Source organism: Hesperophylax consimilis, chromosome 8 (genome assembly GCF_061612785.1).
Source record: "Hesperophylax consimilis isolate HC1 chromosome 8, BYU_Hcon_1.0, whole genome shotgun sequence".
Classification (NCBI taxonomy): domain Eukaryota; kingdom Metazoa; phylum Arthropoda; class Insecta; order Trichoptera; family Limnephilidae; genus Hesperophylax; species Hesperophylax consimilis.
This window is the reverse complement of record NC_142843.1, coordinates 27946359-27969084: the sequence shown is the minus strand read 5'-3', so window position 1 is coordinate 27969084 and position 22726 is coordinate 27946359. Positions and strand designations below refer to the sequence as shown.

Below are 22726 nucleotides of genomic sequence, written 5' to 3'. Positions count from 1 at the left end.
CAAAAATCTCTCGAAAAATGCTTTAGTTGAATTTAAAGATACACTTTAATATTTTCATGCATATAACATATTAAATAACACAACAAAAGGTGTTTTCAATAATTTTCAGAGCTTAATGTGCAATATTTTCTATCAAGGAAATTAATCGGCGTAACAGATGTATAGATATTATCTTCAAACATAATATATATATTTTTTGGAATTTAAAAACTTAAAGAGTTAAAGAGAAACTTGTTATAAATCGGCAGAAATTGAGAATGCGGAGGCTTAACCAAAATACAATAAATACACAAGTCAATTACGTATTTGAAAAGACACAATTATTGCAAAATCTGAATTACATAGAAAAAAAATTACAATGTTTCAAATTATGTAGAGCCATAGATATACAATTCTGTAGTACATTATTTTGATATCTCATAAGGTTTAGCCAGCGTTAGCAATGAAATGCTCGAAAATATAATTTTTCGATTTGATTATAAATTGTACAGCGCCCTTGAGGTGATTTTTCACAAAAACGGCGCTCTACAAATTATCCAATTATTATTATTATTATTATTATTATAGACTTTTTTCTACTTTCTATAAATATAGTATACATGTATCATATATGTAAACATTCCGGAAGAAATTCTCTAAATGCTAGTAAAAACCCTCTCAAAATCCGTTGCGTAGTTTAGAAGAATTAAGCGCACCAACAGACAGACGCGGATAGTGACTTTATTTTATACTATTTAGAGATGGGTAATTTAATACTTAGAACTATAGAACTTAAAATGTACTTTGAATGTACAAATAAATAAAATAAAAAATAAAAATCATTGAAAAATCTATTTATATGTAATAATTAAAGATAATATTAGCGATATTTAAATGAAAATTTTAAACAGAAAAATCAGAAAAAGATATGGTCGCATTTAAGACTTAGTTAGTAGAGCAGCACCCTAGTAAGGAGAAGATCGTGTGTTCATGTACTAGATGCGATTGTATCTTTTTATGATTTTTCTGTTTAAAATTTTCATTTAAAAATAGCTAATATTAACTTCAATAATTAAATATAACAATTTGAGGTTTTACTCACTATACCAAAAAAATTACACACACATTTGTGAACAGTATAAAATACATATTTTATTGTAAACAAACATATATTTTGCAATAATTTTCTGCCCTGCCATTGTAAATGTAGACTTTTAGCAACTTTATATGAAAAATTTGAGCTGCAATATTCCAATAAATTGATGATAAACTGCTGATTCACGTAATGAATCATACTTCTCGGATTATATTTCCAATGTCAGAAGTTTAGCTCTTTTGTATAATAGAAAATAATAACATATTAATAATCTGGTAAAAAAATCTAATACATTTTTATAGTAAATTTTGATAAGAGAAAATAATTCTTTAAAATCACAAACAACACGGTGAGCATTCTATAAACAATATGCAATAAATGTGAACACATTTAGTAGAAATTCAAATGCAAGGATATAAAGAAATTCCAAGAAAAAATATTAAATACCTGTACCTAATTTATTTATATATTTATCCACACCTTGAAGGCTTATTATTATTGGGTAAAGTGTACAAAGGAGTATAACAAATGTATAGTATATAAGATAATAAAAAGAGTATAAAAGAAGTAAGTAGGTACTATATAAGTAGGTATGTTGTAAGTAGGTACTATGTAAGTAGGTACTATATAAGTAGGTATGTTGTAAGTAGGTACTATGTAAGTAGGTATGTTGTAAGTAGGTACTATGTAAGTAGGTACTATGTAAGTAGTTACAGCGCAATGTGGAGTAAGTTTGATATGATTTGAGATTTTCATGGCCAAATATATTACAGTGATTTATTTTTGGGGTATTATGCAGTGTTGCGCCTCCTCCTTCTTAAGCCAAAGTTTCGGTCAGCATTACAAAGTCCATCATCAGGGCAGATGTGTAAAGATTGTGGTGAAGTGTGTGCTTATGCTTTAAAAATGGCCGGATTCAATTAAATGCTCAGAAATTACCGATTTGTCAGGGTGGCTGAGTTTACATGCTCGAAAGTGTTCTGATATTCTTTTGGAGATTGTCCTTTCTTTCTGGCCTACATAAACCTTGTCAAAAAATCTGGAACAGCTGAGTTTATAAACTTCATCTGTTTTAAGAGAATAAGGTAACATACAGCACAATACCCCAAAAATAAATCACTGGAGTAGGTTTGTTATTATGTATTATAAAAATAAAACATGAAGAGTTGTAAAGTTTTAAGATCATGGCTACATTTAATTTATTTATTTTCTGTGGGACACAATAAGTTGACGTTGATCTCAATTGTAATACAGAACTGCAAAAGTAAGTAATACATATGTACCTATGAATATTTCTAATCTCGAAAAAAACATTTGTAGGCAAAAAGTGTGCTTAGTCACCTGACTGGAAATTAATAACTCTTGGAGCTCAAAGAATATTGGATTTTAAGTTGATATTTCGACATGAATTAGAAGATCAATTTGAATAAGTTTCGATAAAATTATGAAATTTGATTTTTTCCAGCTTTATTTGATTTAATTTCGTGTGTAAACAGATTTGTAGATAGAGAGGGAGAGCGATATGCGGTCAAAATAGAATATCATACTTCACCCTTTGCAGTGAAGGTTGCATGGACAGTGTTTGAATATTTGAAGTTTGGGTTGTCTATTTTTATGTTGGATATAGAGTACACGTTGTAAAATATGGTGATACCATCACGGGAGGTATGTCTAGCCGGAATTGAAAAAGAAATATAGTTCGGTAAGTAAAACGGAACACATTCGAGCATTTGTGTTTCAGTGAGTGCTATAAAATCAACTTGGAAGGATAACGTATTTAAAAGGATACATAGTTCATCAAAATGTTTTCTAATACTTCTGATGTTCATGTTTAGTATGTTGAATGATGTATCGTTGAATAATGTGTTTACATCCTCAAGATTGTCACATTCATGAGTTTCAGGGATTCTTCTGAAGGGACTATTTTTTGAGTCCGGTTGGTTATCCAGGGTGGTTATTAAAGGGAGTCCAGGTCACTGAAGAGGAACGTTGGTCGCGTCCTTGATATATATAATTGGTGTTTTCTTGTTTTTGCGGAAAAGGACATTCCCGTTCTTCGTCCATGCAAATTGATAACCCACAGCTTTTATTGCTCTTGCTAGCCAGAGCAGTTGTATATTATTTGGAGTCAGCTTTTCATTTGTCTAGATCGGAGTTTCTGAAGAGGAGTGGTTGATGTCTCTGGCGGAGAAATATCCTGCTGTCTTTTATTGGCAAATGATCTTATCTTTTGCTTTTTTAGTGGCCATTTTTAAGGTAATACATTTTTTTAGGGATTTCTGAGTTTACACACCGAGAGTAACCACGCAACCTTGGGTTCTGCGGATCGGAGAACCGCAGAATCATCCAGTCCACTTAAATTGGCAATATTCACACACAACTCCAAAATATCAATGATTTGACAACTTAACCTCGCAAAATGTCACAGTGTTACGGCGATTTGCACTAAAATGTGATAAGTTATTTAAGTTTTTAAAAATTTTGCACACTGTATTTAGACGATGGTTGTTATTGAATTTGATTTTTTAAGTGGGATTTCAGAGATATTACACTTAACGCCTAGTTTTCTCACAATTAGTGTCACGGCGATTACCAGAAGTGGTGTTTATTTTAGTTTTTTATCGCTTTTGGGCATTGTTTCAGACAAAGATGATCGATGAAATTGATATTAGATGTTAGAATTTTATATTAGAAGTCGGGCTAATATCACGCATTACACATAGTTTTCTAGGTTTTTACAGATGCAAAAATCTGGACTTGTTCACTGTTTGACGTTTAAGTTCTTATCTTTGGTTTCATATATTTTTACATTTTATTTCTTCTGTGATTAACTTTTAGATTTGAATATAAAGCGTGGTGTTTTCTCTTTCTAACATGGTTTAGATCATATCTCTCACCATGACAGTAAAGGATACAACGATTTCTATGAGGCCTATATGAGCTGTTTCCCAAAAGCAAACAAATTAGCTTCAGTTAATTTTTCATTTTATTTATAATAGGTTACTGAGTGCTATTGAAGTTATCTGATAGTATTATTGTCCCAGCGTCTGGACGATGTAGGCCCTCTGATTGGTCAAATTAAAATTGTCTGTTTCGGGTAACTTGAATATTAAGACACGATTCCATACTAAAATAGGATCGCCTCATAATAATACGAGATTTCTTCAAAAGCATCGTTTCGGCTCATATAATTTTTGGATAATATCGAAGAAAATATGTTTTAGAAAGTTCATAATCCATTGGATTAATTACATTACAATGAAAATTCTCCACAGTTACGTGATTATGTTTGACGTTTATAAAAATTCACGCGTTTCTTCAAGATGGCCGACAGAGCGCACCTCTGGCGGTTTAAAAACGAACCAAATGCCTGGCGCGAATATTTAAATATGCAGCTCACAATACTTGACTACTTACCATTAACAAGCGTTTTATAAGAAGATTTCTTCTGGAAGCTTATCACTTTGTAATGGCATTTATCATTATTATTTATATATTTTTTTCTTATTAATTATATCTGATTTTATATTGGCATGTTTTCTAATTTCTAAAATTTCAAAATGATTTATTTACGATGCTTTATATCCTGAGTGAAGTATTTAAAGACCTGAATTTTTATCGAAAGTGTGATCATTATTCAAAAGATTATTTGCAAACTCAGATTCACTATTTCCATTTATAGCCCTGCGATATTCTTTAGTTCTGACTTCAAAGTTTCTATTGGTTCTACCTTTGTAAAAGAAATTAAAATCATCTCAATTGAGTTTTTAAACTCCTGATTTTTTTGTTTGAATTTTGCTATCTTTATTATTAAGAATATATTTCTTCATTGTTATTAGTGTAAAACGCCAGTTGAATGGTACCAGGATAGTTTATATATATAATTTTAGAAGTATCGTTATCCACAAACAGAATTCTACGCCATTGTTTATTTCTATCTTTAGAAAGACCGTTTGAAGAGAATGTGTTTAATTTTTTTATTTAGTATTTCAACTATCAATTTATTAGAATAACCGTTATTAAATGCTATTTGTCTTATGAATATATTGTTTTATGGTTATATGCTATTTGTTGTTTTCAGGTCTTAAAATACTTCACTATAAATAATTTTGAAATTTTAGAAATGAGGAAACATATTAATATAAAAGCAGATATAATTAACAAGAATTTTTTTATAAACTCTCTTTTAAATATTTTCCCACTCAACTGGTCTTTCCCGTCTAACGATATTGTAATTCCTAATTATTATAAACCCAGCCTACTCTTACCCCTCCCCCCTCCTTCCACTTCTTCTTTCCCAATTGCAATCTATATTTAATTTTTGACTTCGGTGTATACACAATAAAATGTAAACATTATATTTATTTATTTATTGGACAATTTGCATAGCGCCGCTTTTGTGAGATATCACCTCAGGGGCGCTATATTGTAATAATCTACCTTTATATATAGATTTTTACTCTCCTGATGAAGGTGTATATATAATCTAACTTTAAACTTTATTAGATACAGTAACAGTTGTAGGTAAAGAATTACCACCAGTTGGAGTAAAATTAACACATTTTAATTAAACCGACTGCTAATGTCATCGCACAATTACCCTCCTTTTATTCATAAACACGGGTACAATTAATCAATATGTAATAATCTATTATTTAAGTCAACTTTGTTAAAACTATCTTTAATTGTGACAAACTAAACGATATTGATTCAACTTATAGACATTGACGGTTGTAACACATATTCAAGCACTGCAAGTCTCCTATGAGCTAATTATATTAGGTACGATAACAGTTAATATCAGTTGTAGACATGTAGTCAATAATAGTGTTTCATTTGAAATAATCCATCACAAATACGTAAAATTTCATTTATTCAAACTGTCATTCTTATTATGCGTAAATTTAGCATGTTATTATTAATTAACTCCTTCCTGTTCCGTGTTTTAACAATATATATACCTACTCACCCTCTCTCTGTGAATGTTCTAATATCTATCTATTAAATGTAACTGTTGTTAATATCACTTAAAATGGGCGAAGCCCAACCAAGAGCCGCCCGCAGGGCCTAGCAGAAAAAAACCCGCGGAGCGGGTTTTTAACTGCTAGTAATAATTATTACGACATTGACCATTTTAACTAGGTGATATCATAAAGTTAACGTAAAACAAAAAATGTTTATAAAGTTCCAATCACATTAGAACCTGTGCATTTAAAAATTTTTAAATAATGGTTTGTTTAATATTTTGCTGCTGATAAAAATTCATTAATGAAATTCAGATTTGGTGTAAAATTAAATTAGAGCATTAACACACATTGAAACAATTACCACTATTAAAATTTATTTCATGACTTTTATTGAAGCTATTTTCTTTTACTAGCTGTACATTTTTAGGGTTTCACTCAATGGGATATTCTTCAAAGATTTCTGAATCGTAACGATGAAGCAGAAAAAACTCTTGATAGCTTTAGCTTCAACAAATTTGTATGGCTTTTTTGACAGGTAAATTAATAGCTGAGTTGACAAATATTTTAGGTTCCCATCCAGGCGTTGTGGGTTCAATTTCTCTTCTAGCTAAGTCCTTCATCATTGCATAAGTAACGTTTTCCACATATAATGTTGGTAGTTGAGTGTTTTAAATATTGTCAGATTATTAGTAACTATGGAATGTTCTTTTTTTCCAAAATTTATTCTCGATTAATGTAAGCTTGCAACCGCATTTCCATCATGACCGGTGAATAGCCGGGTCGGATTCCCGCCCAGGCATTGCGAGTTCAATCCTCTTCTAGATAAGCTTGCAACCGCATTTCCATCATGACCGGTGAATAGCCGGGTCGGATTCCCGCCCAGGCATTGCGAGTTCAATCCTCTTCTAGATAAGCTTGCAACCGCATTTCCATCATGACCGGTGAATAGCCGGGTCGGATTCCCGCCCAGGCATTGCGAGTTCAATCCTCTTCTAGATAAGCTTGCAACCGCATTTCCATCATGACCGGTGAATAGCCGGGTCGGATTCCCGCCCAGGCATTGCGAGTTCAATCCTCTTCTAGATAAGCTTGCAACCGCATTTCCATCATGACCGGTGAATAGCCGGGTCGGATTCCCGCCCAGGCATTGCGAGTTCAATCCTCTTCTAGATAAGCTTGCAACCGCATTTCCATCATGACCGGTGAATAGCCGGGTCGGATTCCCGCCCAGGCATTGCGAGTTCAATCCTCTTCTAGATAAGCTTGCAACCGCATTTCCATCATGACCGGTGAATAGCCGGGTCGGATTCCCGCCCAGGCATTGCGAGTTCAATCCTCTTCTAGATAAGCTTGCAACCGCATTTCCATCATGACCGGTGAATAGCCGGGTCGGATTCCCGCCCAGGCATTGCGAGTTCAATCCTCTTCTAGATAAGCTTGCAACCGCATTTCCATCATGACCGGTGAATAGCCGGGTCGGATTCCCGCCCAGGCATTGCGAGTTCAATCCTCTTCTAGATAAGCTTGCAACCGCATTTCCATCATGACCGGTGAATAGCCGGGTCGGATTCCCGCCCAGGCATTGCGAGTTCAATCCTCTTCTAGATAAGCTTGCAACCGCATTTCCATCATGACCGGTGAATAGCCGGGTCGGATTCCCGCCCAGGCATTGCGAGTTCAATCCTCTTCTAGATAAGCTTGCAACCGCATTTCCATCATGACCGGTGAATAGCCGGGTCGGATTCCCGCCCAGGCATTGCGAGTTCAATCCTCTTCTAGATAAGCTTGCAACCGCATTTCCATCATGACCGGTGAATAGCCGGGTCGGATTCCCGCCCAGGCATTGCGAGTTCAATCCTCTTCTAGATAAGCTTGCAACCGCATTTCCATCATGACCGGTGAATAGCCGGGTCGGATTCCCGCCCAGGCATTGCGAGTTCAATCCTCTTCTAGATAAGCTTGCAACCGCATTTCCATCATGACCGGTGAATAGCCGGGTCGGATTCCCGCCCAGGCATTGCGAGTTCAATCCTCTTCTAGATAAGCTTGCAACCGCATTTCCATCATGACCGGTGAATAGCCGGGTCGGATTCCCGCCCAGGCATTGCGAGTTCAATCCTCTTCTAGATAAGCTTGCAACCGCATTTCCATCATGACCGGTGAATAGCCGGGTCGGATTCCCGCCCAGGCATTGCGAGTTCAATCCTCTTCTAGATAAGCTTGCAACCGCATTTCCATCATGACCGGTGAATAGCCGGGTCGGATTCCCGCCCAGGCATTGCGAGTTCAATCCTCTTCTAGATAAGCTTGCAACCGCATTTCCATCATGACCGGTGAATAGCCGGGTCGGATTCCCGCCCAGGCATTGCGAGTTCAATCCTCTTCTAGATAAGCTTGCAACCGCATTTCCATCATGACCGGTGAATAGCCGGGTCGGATTCCCGCCCAGGCATTGCGAGTTCAATCCTCTTCTAGATAAGCTTGCAACCGCATTTCCATCATGACCGGTGAATAGCCGGGTCGGATTCCCGCCCAGGCATTGCGAGTTCAATCCTCTTCTAGATAAGCTTGCAACCGCATTTCCATCATGACCGGTGAATAGCCGGGTCGGATTCCCGCCCAGGCATTGCGAGTTCAATCCTCTTCTAGATAAGCTTGCAACCGCATTTCCATCATGACCGGTGAATAGCCGGGTCGGATTCCCGCCCAGGCATTGCGAGTTCAATCCTCTTCTAGATAAGCTTGCAACCGCATTTCCATCATGACCGGTGAATAGCCGGGTCGGATTCCCGCCCAGGCATTGCGAGTTCAATCCTCTTCTAGATAAGCTTGCAACCGCATTTCCATCATGACCGGTGAATAGCCGGGTCGGATTCCCGCCCAGGCATTGCGAGTTCAATCCTCTTCTAGATAAGCTTGCAACCGCATTTCCATCATGACCGGTGAATAGCCGGGTCGGATTCCCGCCCAGGCATTGCGAGTTCAATCCTCTTCTAGATAAGCTTGCAACCGCATTTCCATCATGACCGGTGAATAGCCGGGTCGGATTCCCGCCCAGGCATTGCGAGTTCAATCCTCTTCTAGATAAGCTTGCAACCGCATTTCCATCATGACCGGTGAATAGCCGGGTCGGATTCCCGCCCAGGCATTGCGAGTTCAATCCTCTTCTAGATAAGCTTGCAACCGCATTTCCATCATGACCGGTGAATAGCCGGGTCGGATTCCCGCCCAGGCATTGCGAGTTCAATCCTCTTCTAGATAAGCTTGCAACCGCATTTCCATCATGACCGGTGAATAGCCGGGTCGGATTCCCGCCCAGGCATTGCGAGTTCAATCCTCTTCTAGATAAGCTTGCAACCGCATTTCCATCATGACCGGTGAATAGCCGGGTCGGATTCCCGCCCAGGCATTGCGAGTTCAATCCTCTTCTAGATAAGCTTGCAACCGCATTTCCATCATGACCGGTGAATAGCCGGGTCGGATTCCCGCCCAGGCATTGCGAGTTCAATCCTCTTCTAGATAAGCTTGCAACCGCATTTCCATCATGACCGGTGAATAGCCGGGTCGGATTCCCGCCCAGGCATTGCGAGTTCAATCCTCTTCTAGATAAGCTTGCAACCGCATTTCCATCATGACCGGTGAATAGCCGGGTCGGATTCCCGCCCAGGCATTGCGAGTTCAATCCTCTTCTAGATAAGCTTGCAACCGCATTTCCATCATGACCGGTGAATAGCCGGGTCGGATTCCCGCCCAGGCATTGCGAGTTCAATCCTCTTCTAGATAAGCTTGCAACCGCATTTCCATCATGACCGGTGAATAGCCGGGTCGGATTCCCGCCCAGGCATTGCGAGTTCAATCCTCTTCTAGATAAGCTTGCAACCGCATTTCCATCATGACCGGTGAATAGCCGGGTCGGATTCCCGCCCAGGCATTGCGAGTTCAATCCTCTTCTAGATAAGCTTGCAACCGCATTTCCATCATGACCGGTGAATAGCCGGGTCGGATTCCCGCCCAGGCATTGCGAGTTCAATCCTCTTCTAGATAAGCTTGCAACCGCATTTCCATCATGACCGGTGAATAGCCGGGTCGGATTCCCGCCCAGGCATTGCGAGTTCAATCCTCTTCTAGATAAGCTTGCAACCGCATTTCCATCATGACCGGTGAATAGCCGGGTCGGATTCCCGCCCAGGCATTGCGAGTTCAATCCTCTTCTAGATAAGCTTGCAACCGCATTTCCATCATGACCGGTGAATAGCCGGGTCGGATTCCCGCCCAGGCATTGCGAGTTCAATCCTCTTCTAGATAAGCTTGCAACCGCATTTCCATCATGACCGGTGAATAGCCGGGTCGGATTCCCGCCCAGGCATTGCGAGTTCAATCCTCTTCTAGATAAGCTTGCAACCGCATTTCCATCATGACCGGTGAATAGCCGGGTCGGATTCCCGCCCAGGCATTGCGAGTTCAATCCTCTTCTAGATAAGCTTGCAACCGCATTTCCATCATGACCGGTGAATAGCCGGGTCGGATTCCCGCCCAGGCATTGCGAGTTCAATCCTCTTCTAGATAAGCTTGCAACCGCATTTCCATCATGACCGGTGAATAGCCGGGTCGGATTCCCGCCCAGGCATTGCGAGTTCAATCCTCTTCTAGATAAGCTTGCAACCGCATTTCCATCATGACCGGTGAATAGCCGGGTCGGATTCCCGCCCAGGCATTGCGAGTTCAATCCTCTTCTAGATAAGCTTGCAACCGCATTTCCATCATGACCGGTGAATAGCCGGGTCGGATTCCCGCCCAGGCATTGCGAGTTCAATCCTCTTCTAGATAAGCTTGCAACCGCATTTCCATCATGACCGGTGAATAGCCGGGTCGGATTCCCGCCCAGGCATTGCGAGTTCAATCCTCTTCTAGATAAGCTTGCAACCGCATTTCCATCATGACCGGTGAATAGCCGGGTCGGATTCCCGCCCAGGCATTGCGAGTTCAATCCTCTTCTAGATAAGCTTGCAACCGCATTTCCATCATGACCGGTGAATAGCCGGGTCGGATTCCCGCCCAGGCATTGCGAGTTCAATCCTCTTCTAGATAAGCTTGCAACCGCATTTCCATCATGACCGGTGAATAGCCGGGTCGGATTCCCGCCCAGGCATTGCGAGTTCAATCCTCTTCTAGATAAGCTTGCAACCGCATTTCCATCATGACCGGTGAATAGCCGGGTCGGATTCCCGCCCAGGCATTGCGAGTTCAATCCTCTTCTAGATAAGCTTGCAACCGCATTTCCATCATGACCGGTGAATAGCCGGGTCGGATTCCCGCCCAGGCATTGCGAGTTCAATCCTCTTCTAGATAAGCTTGCAACCGCATTTCCATCATGACCGGTGAATAGCCGGGTCGGATTCCCGCCCAGGCATTGCGAGTTCAATCCTCTTCTAGATAAGCTTGCAACCGCATTTCCATCATGACCGGTGAATAGCCGGGTCGGATTCCCGCCCAGGCATTGCGAGTTCAATCCTCTTCTAGATAAGCTTGCAACCGCATTTCCATCATGACCGGTGAATAGCCGGGTCGGATTCCCGCCCAGGCATTGCGAGTTCAATCCTCTTCTAGATAAGCTTGCAACCGCATTTCCATCATGACCGGTGAATAGCCGGGTCGGATTCCCGCCCAGGCATTGCGAGTTCAATCCTCTTCTAGATAAGCTTGCAACCGCATTTCCATCATGACCGGTGAATAGCCGGGTCGGATTCCCGCCCAGGCATTGCGAGTTCAATCCTCTTCTAGATAAGCTTGCAACCGCATTTCCATCATGACCGGTGAATAGCCGGGTCGGATTCCCGCCCAGGCATTGCGAGTTCAATCCTCTTCTAGATAAGCTTGCAACCGCATTTCCATCATGACCGGTGAATAGCCGGGTCGGATTCCCGCCCAGGCATTGCGAGTTCAATCCTCTTCTAGATAAGCTTGCAACCGCATTTCCATCATGACCGGTGAATAGCCGGGTCGGATTCCCGCCCAGGCATTGCGAGTTCAATCCTCTTCTAGATAAGCTTGCAACCGCATTTCCATCATGACCGGTGAATAGCCGGGTCGGATTCCCGCCCAGGCATTGCGAGTTCAATCCTCTTCTAGATAAGCTTGCAACCGCATTTCCATCATGACCGGTGAATAGCCGGGTCGGATTCCCGCCCAGGCATTGCGAGTTCAATCCTCTTCTAGATAAGCTTGCAACCGCATTTCCATCATGACCGGTGAATAGCCGGGTCGGATTCCCGCCCAGGCATTGCGAGTTCAATCCTCTTCTAGATAAGCTTGCAACCGCATTTCCATCATGACCGGTGAATAGCCGGGTCGGATTCCCGCCCAGGCATTGCGAGTTCAATCCTCTTCTAGATAAGCTTGCAACCGCATTTCCATCATGACCGGTGAATAGCCGGGTCGGATTCCCGCCCAGGCATTGCGAGTTCAATCCTCTTCTAGATAAGCTTGCAACCGCATTTCCATCATGACCGGTGAATAGCCGGGTCGGATTCCCGCCCAGGCATTGCGAGTTCAATCCTCTTCTAGATAAGCTTGCAACCGCATTTCCATCATGACCGGTGAATAGCCGGGTCGGATTCCCGCCCAGGCATTGCGAGTTCAATCCTCTTCTAGATAAGCTTGCAACCGCATTTCCATCATGACCGGTGAATAGCCGGGTCGGATTCCCGCCCAGGCATTGCGAGTTCAATCCTCTTCTAGATAAGCTTGCAACCGCATTTCCATCATGACCGGTGAATAGCCGGGTCGGATTCCCGCCCAGGCATTGCGAGTTCAATCCTCTTCTAGATAAGCTTGCAACCGCATTTCCATCATGACCGGTGAATAGCCGGGTCGGATTCCCGCCCAGGCATTGCGAGTTCAATCCTCTTCTAGATAAGCTTGCAACCGCATTTCCATCATGACCGGTGAATAGCCGGGTCGGATTCCCGCCCAGGCATTGCGAGTTCAATCCTCTTCTAGATAAGCTTGCAACCGCATTTCCATCATGACCGGTGAATAGCCGGGTCGGATTCCCGCCCAGGCATTGCGAGTTCAATCCTCTTCTAGATAAGCTTGCAACCGCATTTCCATCATGACCGGTGAATAGCCGGGTCGGATTCCCGCCCAGGCATTGCGAGTTCAATCCTCTTCTAGATAAGCTTGCAACCGCATTTCCATCATGACCGGTGAATAGCCGGGTCGGATTCCCGCCCAGGCATTGCGAGTTCAATCCTCTTCTAGATAAGCTTGCAACCGCATTTCCATCATGACCGGTGAATAGCCGGGTCGGATTCCCGCCCAGGCATTGCGAGTTCAATCCTCTTCTAGATAAGCTTGCAACCGCATTTCCATCATGACCGGTGAATAGCCGGGTCGGATTCCCGCCCAGGCATTGCGAGTTCAATCCTCTTCTAGATAAGCTTGCAACCGCATTTCCATCATGACCGGTGAATAGCCGGGTCGGATTCCCGCCCAGGCATTGCGAGTTCAATCCTCTTCTAGATAAGCTTGCAACCGCATTTCCATCATGACCGGTGAATAGCCGGGTCGGATTCCCGCCCAGGCATTGCGAGTTCAATCCTCTTCTAGATAAGCTTGCAACCGCATTTCCATCATGACCGGTGAATAGCCGGGTCGGATTCCCGCCCAGGCATTGCGAGTTCAATCCTCTTCTAGATAAGCTTGCAACCGCATTTCCATCATGACCGGTGAATAGCCGGGTCGGATTCCCGCCCAGGCATTGCGAGTTCAATCCTCTTCTAGATAAGCTTGCAACCGCATTTCCATCATGACCGGTGAATAGCCGGGTCGGATTCCCGCCCAGGCATTGCGAGTTCAATCCTCTTCTAGATAAGCTTGCAACCGCATTTCCATCATGACCGGTGAATAGCCGGGTCGGATTCCCGCCCAGGCATTGCGAGTTCAATCCTCTTCTAGATAAGCTTGCAACCGCATTTCCATCATGACCGGTGAATAGCCGGGTCGGATTCCCGCCCAGGCATTGCGAGTTCAATCCTCTTCTAGATAAGCTTGCAACCGCATTTCCATCATGACCGGTGAATAGCCGGGTCGGATTCCCGCCCAGGCATTGCGAGTTCAATCCTCTTCTAGATAAGCTTGCAACCGCATTTCCATCATGACCGGTGAATAGCCGGGTCGGATTCCCGCCCAGGCATTGCGAGTTCAATCCTCTTCTAGATAAGCTTGCAACCGCATTTCCATCATGACCGGTGAATAGCCGGGTCGGATTCCCGCCCAGGCATTGCGAGTTCAATCCTCTTCTAGATAAGCTTGCAACCGCATTTCCATCATGACCGGTGAATAGCCGGGTCGGATTCCCGCCCAGGCATTGCGAGTTCAATCCTCTTCTAGATAAGCTTGCAACCGCATTTCCATCATGACCGGTGAATAGCCGGGTCGGATTCCCGCCCAGGCATTGCGAGTTCAATCCTCTTCTAGATAAGCTTGCAACCGCATTTCCATCATGACCGGTGAATAGCCGGGTCGGATTCCCGCCCAGGCATTGCGAGTTCAATCCTCTTCTAGATAAGCCCTCCATCATTAGACATGCAACTTTTTCCACATATAATGATAGAAGTAAGATGAATTCAAACAATGTCAAGTTATTTGTAACCCGGGAATTTTTGTGTTATATTTTTATTATATGGTCCTCTATATTCATAGCATAATTAAATAATAACTCACCTAAGTTTCCAATCCAACATTTGGCGGCCTCAAAGTCAGGCGTATTGATGACAAACTCTTGGGTGTTCGGATCGTAGGTGGCCGTCGTCCTCATGGCCTTGGTGTTACTTCCATGGGCTACCTCTGTTAGTGCCAATGATGATAAAACCTATAAAAAATGATAGCATTAAGTTACTTTGCACAGGAATTTAACTGTCTTAACCCTTGGAATGTCAGAAAATCTTTAGCCGATTGCTAGGAACACACCGCACTTGCCTCTTTTTTATGGTATTTTGAATCATTAATAATGCTTCTAGCGTCTCTAAATAGTATAAACTAATGTCGCTATCCGCGTCTGTCTGTTTGTGCGCTTATTTCTTCTAAACTACGCAACAGATTTTGATAGGGTTTTCACTATCATTTAGAAAATTTCTTCCGAAAGCTTTATGTATATAGTACATATTATACAGGGTGGGGCAAAAGTTAATCACCCGATGTTCTTTTGCTGTAATTTTTTTTTAATGATAAACTTTAGTACTGCTTGTTATTCCGCGTTCGCGGAGTAAACCGATTCATGTCTTGTCGATTTGTATTCTGCGTTTGTTTACTTCACAAATGTCAAAACTGAATTGACATTTGGCGCCATTTGCAAAAGTTATAGCGTTTTCCAATAGGGTGATTACTTTTGCCCCACACGTCTTGTCGATTTGTATGCTGCGTTTGTTTACTTCACAAAATATCAAAACTGAATTGATATTTGGCGCCATTTGCAAAAGTTATTGCGTTTTCCAATAGGGTGATTACTTTTGCCCCATCCTGTATTTATAGAAAGTAGAGAAAATCGATGTTTTGTAATCAAGACGTAAAAAAAAAATTTGGGCGCTTAAAAAAAAATAATGTACTACGGAATTGTATATCTTGAAAAGGCGTGCAGAAAAGTATGTAAAGGTTTATATCTATCTCCTAAGCAGTGGCGGTTTTCTCTAAAGTGCGTTTGTGCGGCGAACCCCCATTAAAAATATGAGAAAATAAAACATCCTTGTTTTATAATAATATAAGCACATTATAGATAGCACGCTATTAAAATTTCGCCTTCAAAACCCGCGCCACCGAAAAATACGATGCCTATTCCAAATTTGTGCGAGTTAAAATCCGCGCCAAACTCTCCATACAAAATAATCTTAGCCGGTACAGACCCTATGACGGTGATATATACAAAATTTGGTCTTTCTTTGCAAAAATAAGACAAATTGTGTGCGCCGAACACGCGTTGTGATATCACGTGACCTCCGAACATTGACGAATGTAACCGAAGAAACCCGAGAACTTCGCGGCCGACGTTTAACCTTTGAACCATAGGGATGCAAGTTAAGTGTTATTTTTTTATGTTATATTATGGTATTTAACTTTGTAGTCATTTTTGTACATATTTTTGTTTTCTTGTTTCTGCATTTCTCCAACCGTTTGCTTATGGCATTTGTAAATCTACTACCTATTTTTAAATTTATTTCGTGCCACCTTTATTTGTTTTTTTGATGTTTTAAAATATCTATTATATATTCTACGAAATTATTCTTCTCTAAAAAACAATAATAATTAGCAACGTACCTACATTGAGTGCTATAAAAACATTAAACAATTTAATTCCTATAAAACTTTTCTCATTATCTAATAATTGTGTCTAGGTAAAGTGATTTAAAAACAATAATATGTAGGTACCCCTCCCACTAACTTTATTTAAGTTGTGTGACTGCTGCCGTATTCGACTATTTGACGTATGACAACATTAAGTAAATTTTAATTAGATATGTTTATCTTCTCTTGAATTTCTGAACCCCCTGTTAAAAAAACCACGAACCGCCACTGCTCCTAAGGATAACATCCAGCAACGCCGGGTACACGTCAGCCACAGACATAGGAATTAATAGACGAGAAGATAATGGCGAGGGGTAAAATCAACTGTTGAAGAACGAAGGGCGTAAGGCTGACTGTGATTCGTCAATAAATCAATCTGACAGTAAATAGGCATCTCGCATTATAATATCACCATTTACTTCTTAAAAGTAAAATCTGCTTTTGAATGAATAGACATTTTTACATGGGAGCGCAAATTACTCGCCACGTTATGAACAAATTTGCGAAGTCCAAATTCGGCAAAAAAATTCGGTTCTATTTTCAGAGTCGAATATTTCGTTTAAGTATTTAGTTAAGACACTTTTATAAATGTTCATAATTTACTTCCCAGCAACCAACCAGCTTTGTGTTTCGCGTCCAGACGTTTCTCGATGTGATAGTATATGTTTCTAAAACTGATCTATATTATACGATGTGAATATGCTTAAAATAAAGTAAAATAATGCTTATATATGGAATGTAATACGACAATTGGGTTTATTCTCTTTTTCACATCTATTTTTACAAGTTTTCATAGTACAAGTCAACATTTTGCCGTGTTATTTCGTAAAATGAACCGATGATGCCTCGACCATAGTTCGCACAAGAATGATGACGTCACGTTTTCAAATTTCACTTGAGGCCATACGCGAGCACAGCCGGCTCCAATGGAACCGGTATGGGGAGTGGGGATAATACGCTTTTAATCACTTAGGGCAGGTCTACTAATATTCATATGTCTATGACGTCAGCTAATTACCTCTAAAATTAAACACAATTCTACGAAAGTTAGCATTGATTTTTTATTAACTAGTCATTTCAAGATTTTCTTTTCTTTCGGGCTTAAAATAATAAATTTGTTCAAAAATTTGCTGCGCAAGAAAACAAAACTTTAGTTTGTTCTTACTTGTAATTGTAAACATTATTTTTCAACATGGTTGGATAACTAGGAAATTCTCTCGTAATAGGTATGTGTATGTAAGTTTGTGTATTGTTTAATTCTAAGCTTATTTATTTGTACAATAATTGTCCAAATAAATTTTCTTAATTAGTAGCAAGTACTGTTTTGATCAACAATACTTAACACATATCACTGTGGAAATTCACCAATTCCCACTTTCCAATATCTAGACTTCATTGCCCAACAAATGAACATGGGTAAATAATTTATGTGAATACCGCACAAGAGGCCCAACTTCTCACCACTGTGCGGTGCCGGTGCGTCTAGGACTAGGGCACCCCAATTGATATGTTGTGAGGCTGAATGAAGTGGGGGTGGGGAAGGAGATGAGAAAGAAGAAAGTTGAGAAGTATATTTGGCTATTCTGATCTGATCACTAAACATGATTATATTAAATTATTAATCATTATTAACAAATCGTTATTTAAAAATAAATAAAACGCTATCCCTTCAAAAGGCCCTGCTTGGTTGGCATCAATGGCGTCGGCTGTTTTTAGTGTCACGCTGCTAGTCTTGGAGGGTTTTAAATTCTGGTATTGTAAGAAAAAATATTGTTTTTTATAATAGATTCGCTTTTAATGTATACCGAACAGTGGCGCCCATGACTTTTAAGTGTACTAATAATACAAAAAATGGCATTACTGATGTTGCTGTAGCTGTAAACGATTTTTTTTCGAAAATTCGATTTTTTGTATGAAGATTTTCAGTAAATCCGTGCGGCGCGCCAAATTGAAATTTCCTGAGAATCTTCCTACAAAAAATCGAATTTTTGAAAAAAAAATAAAAATTCTGCACGGCTATTTTTCATTCCGTTTAGTCGATCAGTTTAGTAGTAATATTTCTTGTTTTCGAATTTGACTGCGTAAGTTAATAAATACATTAGCAGAAAGTGAGAGGTCATATGAATAACATTAATAATTTCATCAAATCTCGCTTAAAATAACTAAGAAAATTCTTATTAATTTATTGATTAAATTTTATGGCCATAGGCCATAGGTCATATTTGAGAAAATTTACATACAAGATTTTAAAATTTAAATATTGTTAAGAAAATATCCTCGTAAAAGGTGCGAAAACGATCACCTAATTGGCGCTTTTGTGTGATTTTGGCCATATTTGTTGTGACCACGGCTTTCTTAATACTAAAGAACCTTAATATAATATATTGTAAGAACTTTATCAACCTGAATTGGCTTTCTGAACCTTTGAAAGCAAACTTGTGTTAAAAGTTTATTTAAATATTGAAGACAATATTAGTGATTTTTAAACGAAAATCTGAAACAGAAAAATCAGAAAAGGAAACGGTCACATCTGGGACGTGAACCCAGGACCCTTGTCTTTCCGGGACAATGCTCTACCAACTGCGCTAATGGGACCCTATCCTCCTCGGTCACTTTTAACTGTATCATACTTCGAATAAGAACTACCAACATTGTCTTCATTTTTTCACCGCACATTTTTATTGGCAACTATCTTTATGTATGATCGCAAGATTCAACCCGAACTAAATGCAATCCTAGACAGCGTCTTTTAGATAAACCTATCTTATTGTTTTTATTTTTAATGTGCGACATCTATTGACTTTTTCTGCAAGTCTAGAAATGAATTATTATTTTTCGGAATAACTTTTATTGAGTAAAACCTCAAATTGTAATATTTAAATATTGAAGACAATATTAGTGATTTTTAAACGAAAATCTGAAACAGAAAAATCAGAAAAGGAAACGGTCACATCTGGGACTCGAACCCAGGACCCTTGTCTTTCCGGGACAATGCTCTACCAACTGCGCTAATGGGACCCTATCCTCCTCGGTCACTTTTAACTGTATCATACTTCGAATAAGAACTACCAACATTGTCTTCATTTTTTCACCGCACATTTTTATTGGCAACTATCTTTATGTATGATCGCAAGATTCAACCCGAACTAAATGCAATCCTAGACAGCGTCTTTTAGATAAACCTATCTTATTGTTTTTATTTTTAATGTGCGACATCTATTGACTTTTTCTGCAAGTCTAGAAATGAATTATTATTTTTCGGAATAACTTTTATTGAGTAAAACCTCAAATTGTAATATTTAAATATTGAAGACAATATTAGTGATTTGAATCACTAATATTACAAGACAATATTAGTGTGGTTGAATCTTGCGATCATACATAAAGATAGTTGCCAATAAAAATGTGCGGTGAAAAAATGAAGACAATGTTGGTAGTTCTTATTCGAAGTATGATACAGTTAAAAGTGACCGAGGAGGATAGGGTCCCATTAGCGCAGTTGGTAGAGCATTGTCCCGGAAAGACAAGGGTCCTGGGTTCGAGTCCCAGATGTGACCGTTTCCTTTTCTGATTTTTCTGTTTCAGATTTTCGTTTAAAAATCACTAATATTGTCTTCAATATTTAAATATTACAATTTGAGGTTTTACTCAATAAAAGTTATTCCGAAAAATAATAAAAGTTTATTTTTGTTTATTCTAGCGTGACTGGGACAAACTGTAATTTGATTTGTGAGATTTGTCAAATGCGCACAGTGCATGCGCAGATCACTTGTCCAAGAGAGAAGTTGAAATGTTGGTGTTTCTAGCGCATAATAATTAACCCATGTTGCGGGTAATTTTAAAACAATTTAGGGAATATTTTAAGCAAATTTAAATACCATCTTTATTTTCTCACGTCGCCCCTTCGGAGAATGTGTCGGGTTCTTTTGCACATTTTTGAACATATGGCAGATCCGGCACTGCCCGTGCGAATGTTCACCAATAACGCATGCGGAAAGGATTAAATATCTTAGTCTATACTTTGACTGTATATATATATATATATATCTCAAAAACCATGTTACACAAACCTAGCGTAGCCGCTAAACTAATTGAAAACTGGGATGTTTTTCTTGCCTTGACGCGAGCAGGCGGTATAAAGGGGGCATTTTCTTTTTCATCATAAACCATGTTACACAAACTTAGCGTAGCCGTTCAACATTGCAGAAATAGTTAACTTAAATAAAATTTGAACGTAAAAAAATAAAATCCAGCTAATAAATTTCAATCACAACGCACACAATGCATGCATATTAGGTAAATACTAATTTGACGGAATTTTTTAACATTAAAAAAAACGACTGCGCGATTATGTCTCTAGCCACTTCTAGCCGTTCGTTTCGTCCTATAGTAACAGAAATACCAACAAAACAAAATGACATTTGACAATAAAGTTTGAAAATGGACGGTCTCGTTTCACAAAACGAAAGCTAATTTTAATTTTACGTAATTGAAATTTTTATTGCAATATTTTCCACCGCCCCGAATGCAAAAAGTTGTGTCGTACAGTAATTAAGGTGAATCTAAAGGTTTTATCTAAAAAATATTCATAATAAGCGAGGCCAGCGCGATCGAAATTTTACCTTATTTTCGTATGTTTAGTTTCCACAAAATATTTGAAATTTTGTTTTCATTCCAATTATGTAGAAGGAACAAGTAACAATATAAGGCATTTTCAGTTGGATTTGCATGAATTTTTACAGTAAAGAGAAAGGAAGTTTACATAAAAGACTTCATAATCAAATAAACACCATTAAGTAAAGGATTTGTTTTAATTTAAAGTTTAGTTCAATAACCTCATCTTTGTAAAAATCTAACCGAACTTCAATTTAAAAATTAGAATAAATGTAATAAAAGCTTACCTGTCGGTTCCAGGAGGCATTGTATATAGGCAAGTGCCTCTCTGTGCCCAGGGACAGTAATGTGTTTGTGAATAAATGAATCCCGATTGCCATCTTAACAGATACATTTGGATTTAAAGATTGCACCGCCTCATTGACACTCATCAAATTTCTTGTCTGAAAGTACAAATACACAATTGAATTAAAAGAAAATCAAGCTATACTGACTTCTTCTCTTCCCTTACTTTTAATATCAGAATGTGACTTAGTAAGTAGTCAGGAATGAGGAAGTATTGCATTGAACTAACCTTAGTTTTGTAGTCTGCCTCGATTATGTTGTCAGGTAAAAACTTATATTTATTAATTTTGTCAATTTGCAGAGCAGTTCTACGTTTCTGTTCATCAACTGGTAGAGTTAAAGGGCTGTGGGCAAAAAGGGGGTCTGCCTCCAAGGTATCCCAAATCTTGTACTGAAAACGAATAAAATTGTTCAGAATAACTTACGCAAAAAATAAAACACTGTCGAAATTGGACAAAATCTTAAAAGATGTTTCTTACCTTCAGTTTTAGAAGATTTGCATCCTCGAATACTAATTTTAAGCGCTTCCATTCGAATTTGGCTTGCTTCCTGTAGTGGTCTAAGGCACCCGAAGGTAAATCAGGGATAAAATCACAATCCACTGAATTTCTCGACACCCCGTCTGAAGTCTTCGAATACGATGCCATTTTCACTTAATATATTTAGCTAAAAAAATTTACTAACGTTCAAATGTATACTTAATGCCACGCCTAACCCCAAAATTGATTGAATGCCCAACCTTTCCGGAGCCTCTGAGAGCTCAGTTTGTAATAAACACCAAATTGATGTATTAAACTATTACAAATAATTTATATTCTTTCGAATAAAGCTATTTAAATAAATAAAATATAGCATCTGACATATTACCAGGGCAAAAATAGAACATCCCGACTAAATCCTAACAACAATCGTATGACATTTACAAGAATAGAAGAAGTAGCGACATGACACTAGCGGAGGAGGTGGGAGGAGGCCCATAGAGAAACTAAAACTGACGTGATCGGAAGCACAAACGCCGGTCAAAAGATTATGGTCACAAGTTAGTTTATTTATGGTAGCCAGTGCAGTATATTCACTAGTAACTATTCACTATGGTTTATTTATGAGCACTATTCTCTCTTCGCTCAGCGGCAAAATTATTGTGCAGTGTGGCCACAAAGTAGAGCTGGGTCAATCGATCGTTTTACAACACCCGGGTCCACCCGGGTCCGCTCGCGACCCACTAACGTCATTAGCGGTTCGCGAAAACCCGCTCTTTAATCACGACCCGTAACCCGGCTATTTTCACATTCGTTTGACTTAGGTAGGTAGTAGGTACCTACTGCAACTGCTGTAACTGTTGTAACAAATTTGAAATTGTGTACACCGAACGTCTCAAGTCTCATTC

General features: G+C 39.6%; 1 protein-coding gene across 1 annotated transcript in view; it reads right to left on the bottom strand.

The window, feature by feature from the left end:
* LOC149421819 (peroxisomal acyl-coenzyme A oxidase 3) overlaps positions 1 to 22348 on the bottom strand; it is a 37631-nt gene extending 15283 nt beyond the window's left edge. The window contains exons 1-4 of the mRNA XM_089634567.1: positions 21819 to 22348; positions 21569 to 21730; positions 21282 to 21437; positions 14767 to 14914 (exon numbers count right to left, since the gene is read on the bottom strand). Coding sequence (XP_089490693.1) covers positions 14767 to 14914; positions 21282 to 21437; positions 21569 to 21730; positions 21819 to 21986 — 634 coding nt within the window. The 5' untranslated portion in view covers positions 21987 to 22348. The remainder of the gene's footprint in view (positions 1 to 14766; positions 14915 to 21281; positions 21438 to 21568; positions 21731 to 21818) is intronic.
* Positions 22349 to 22726: the final 378 nt, after the last annotated feature.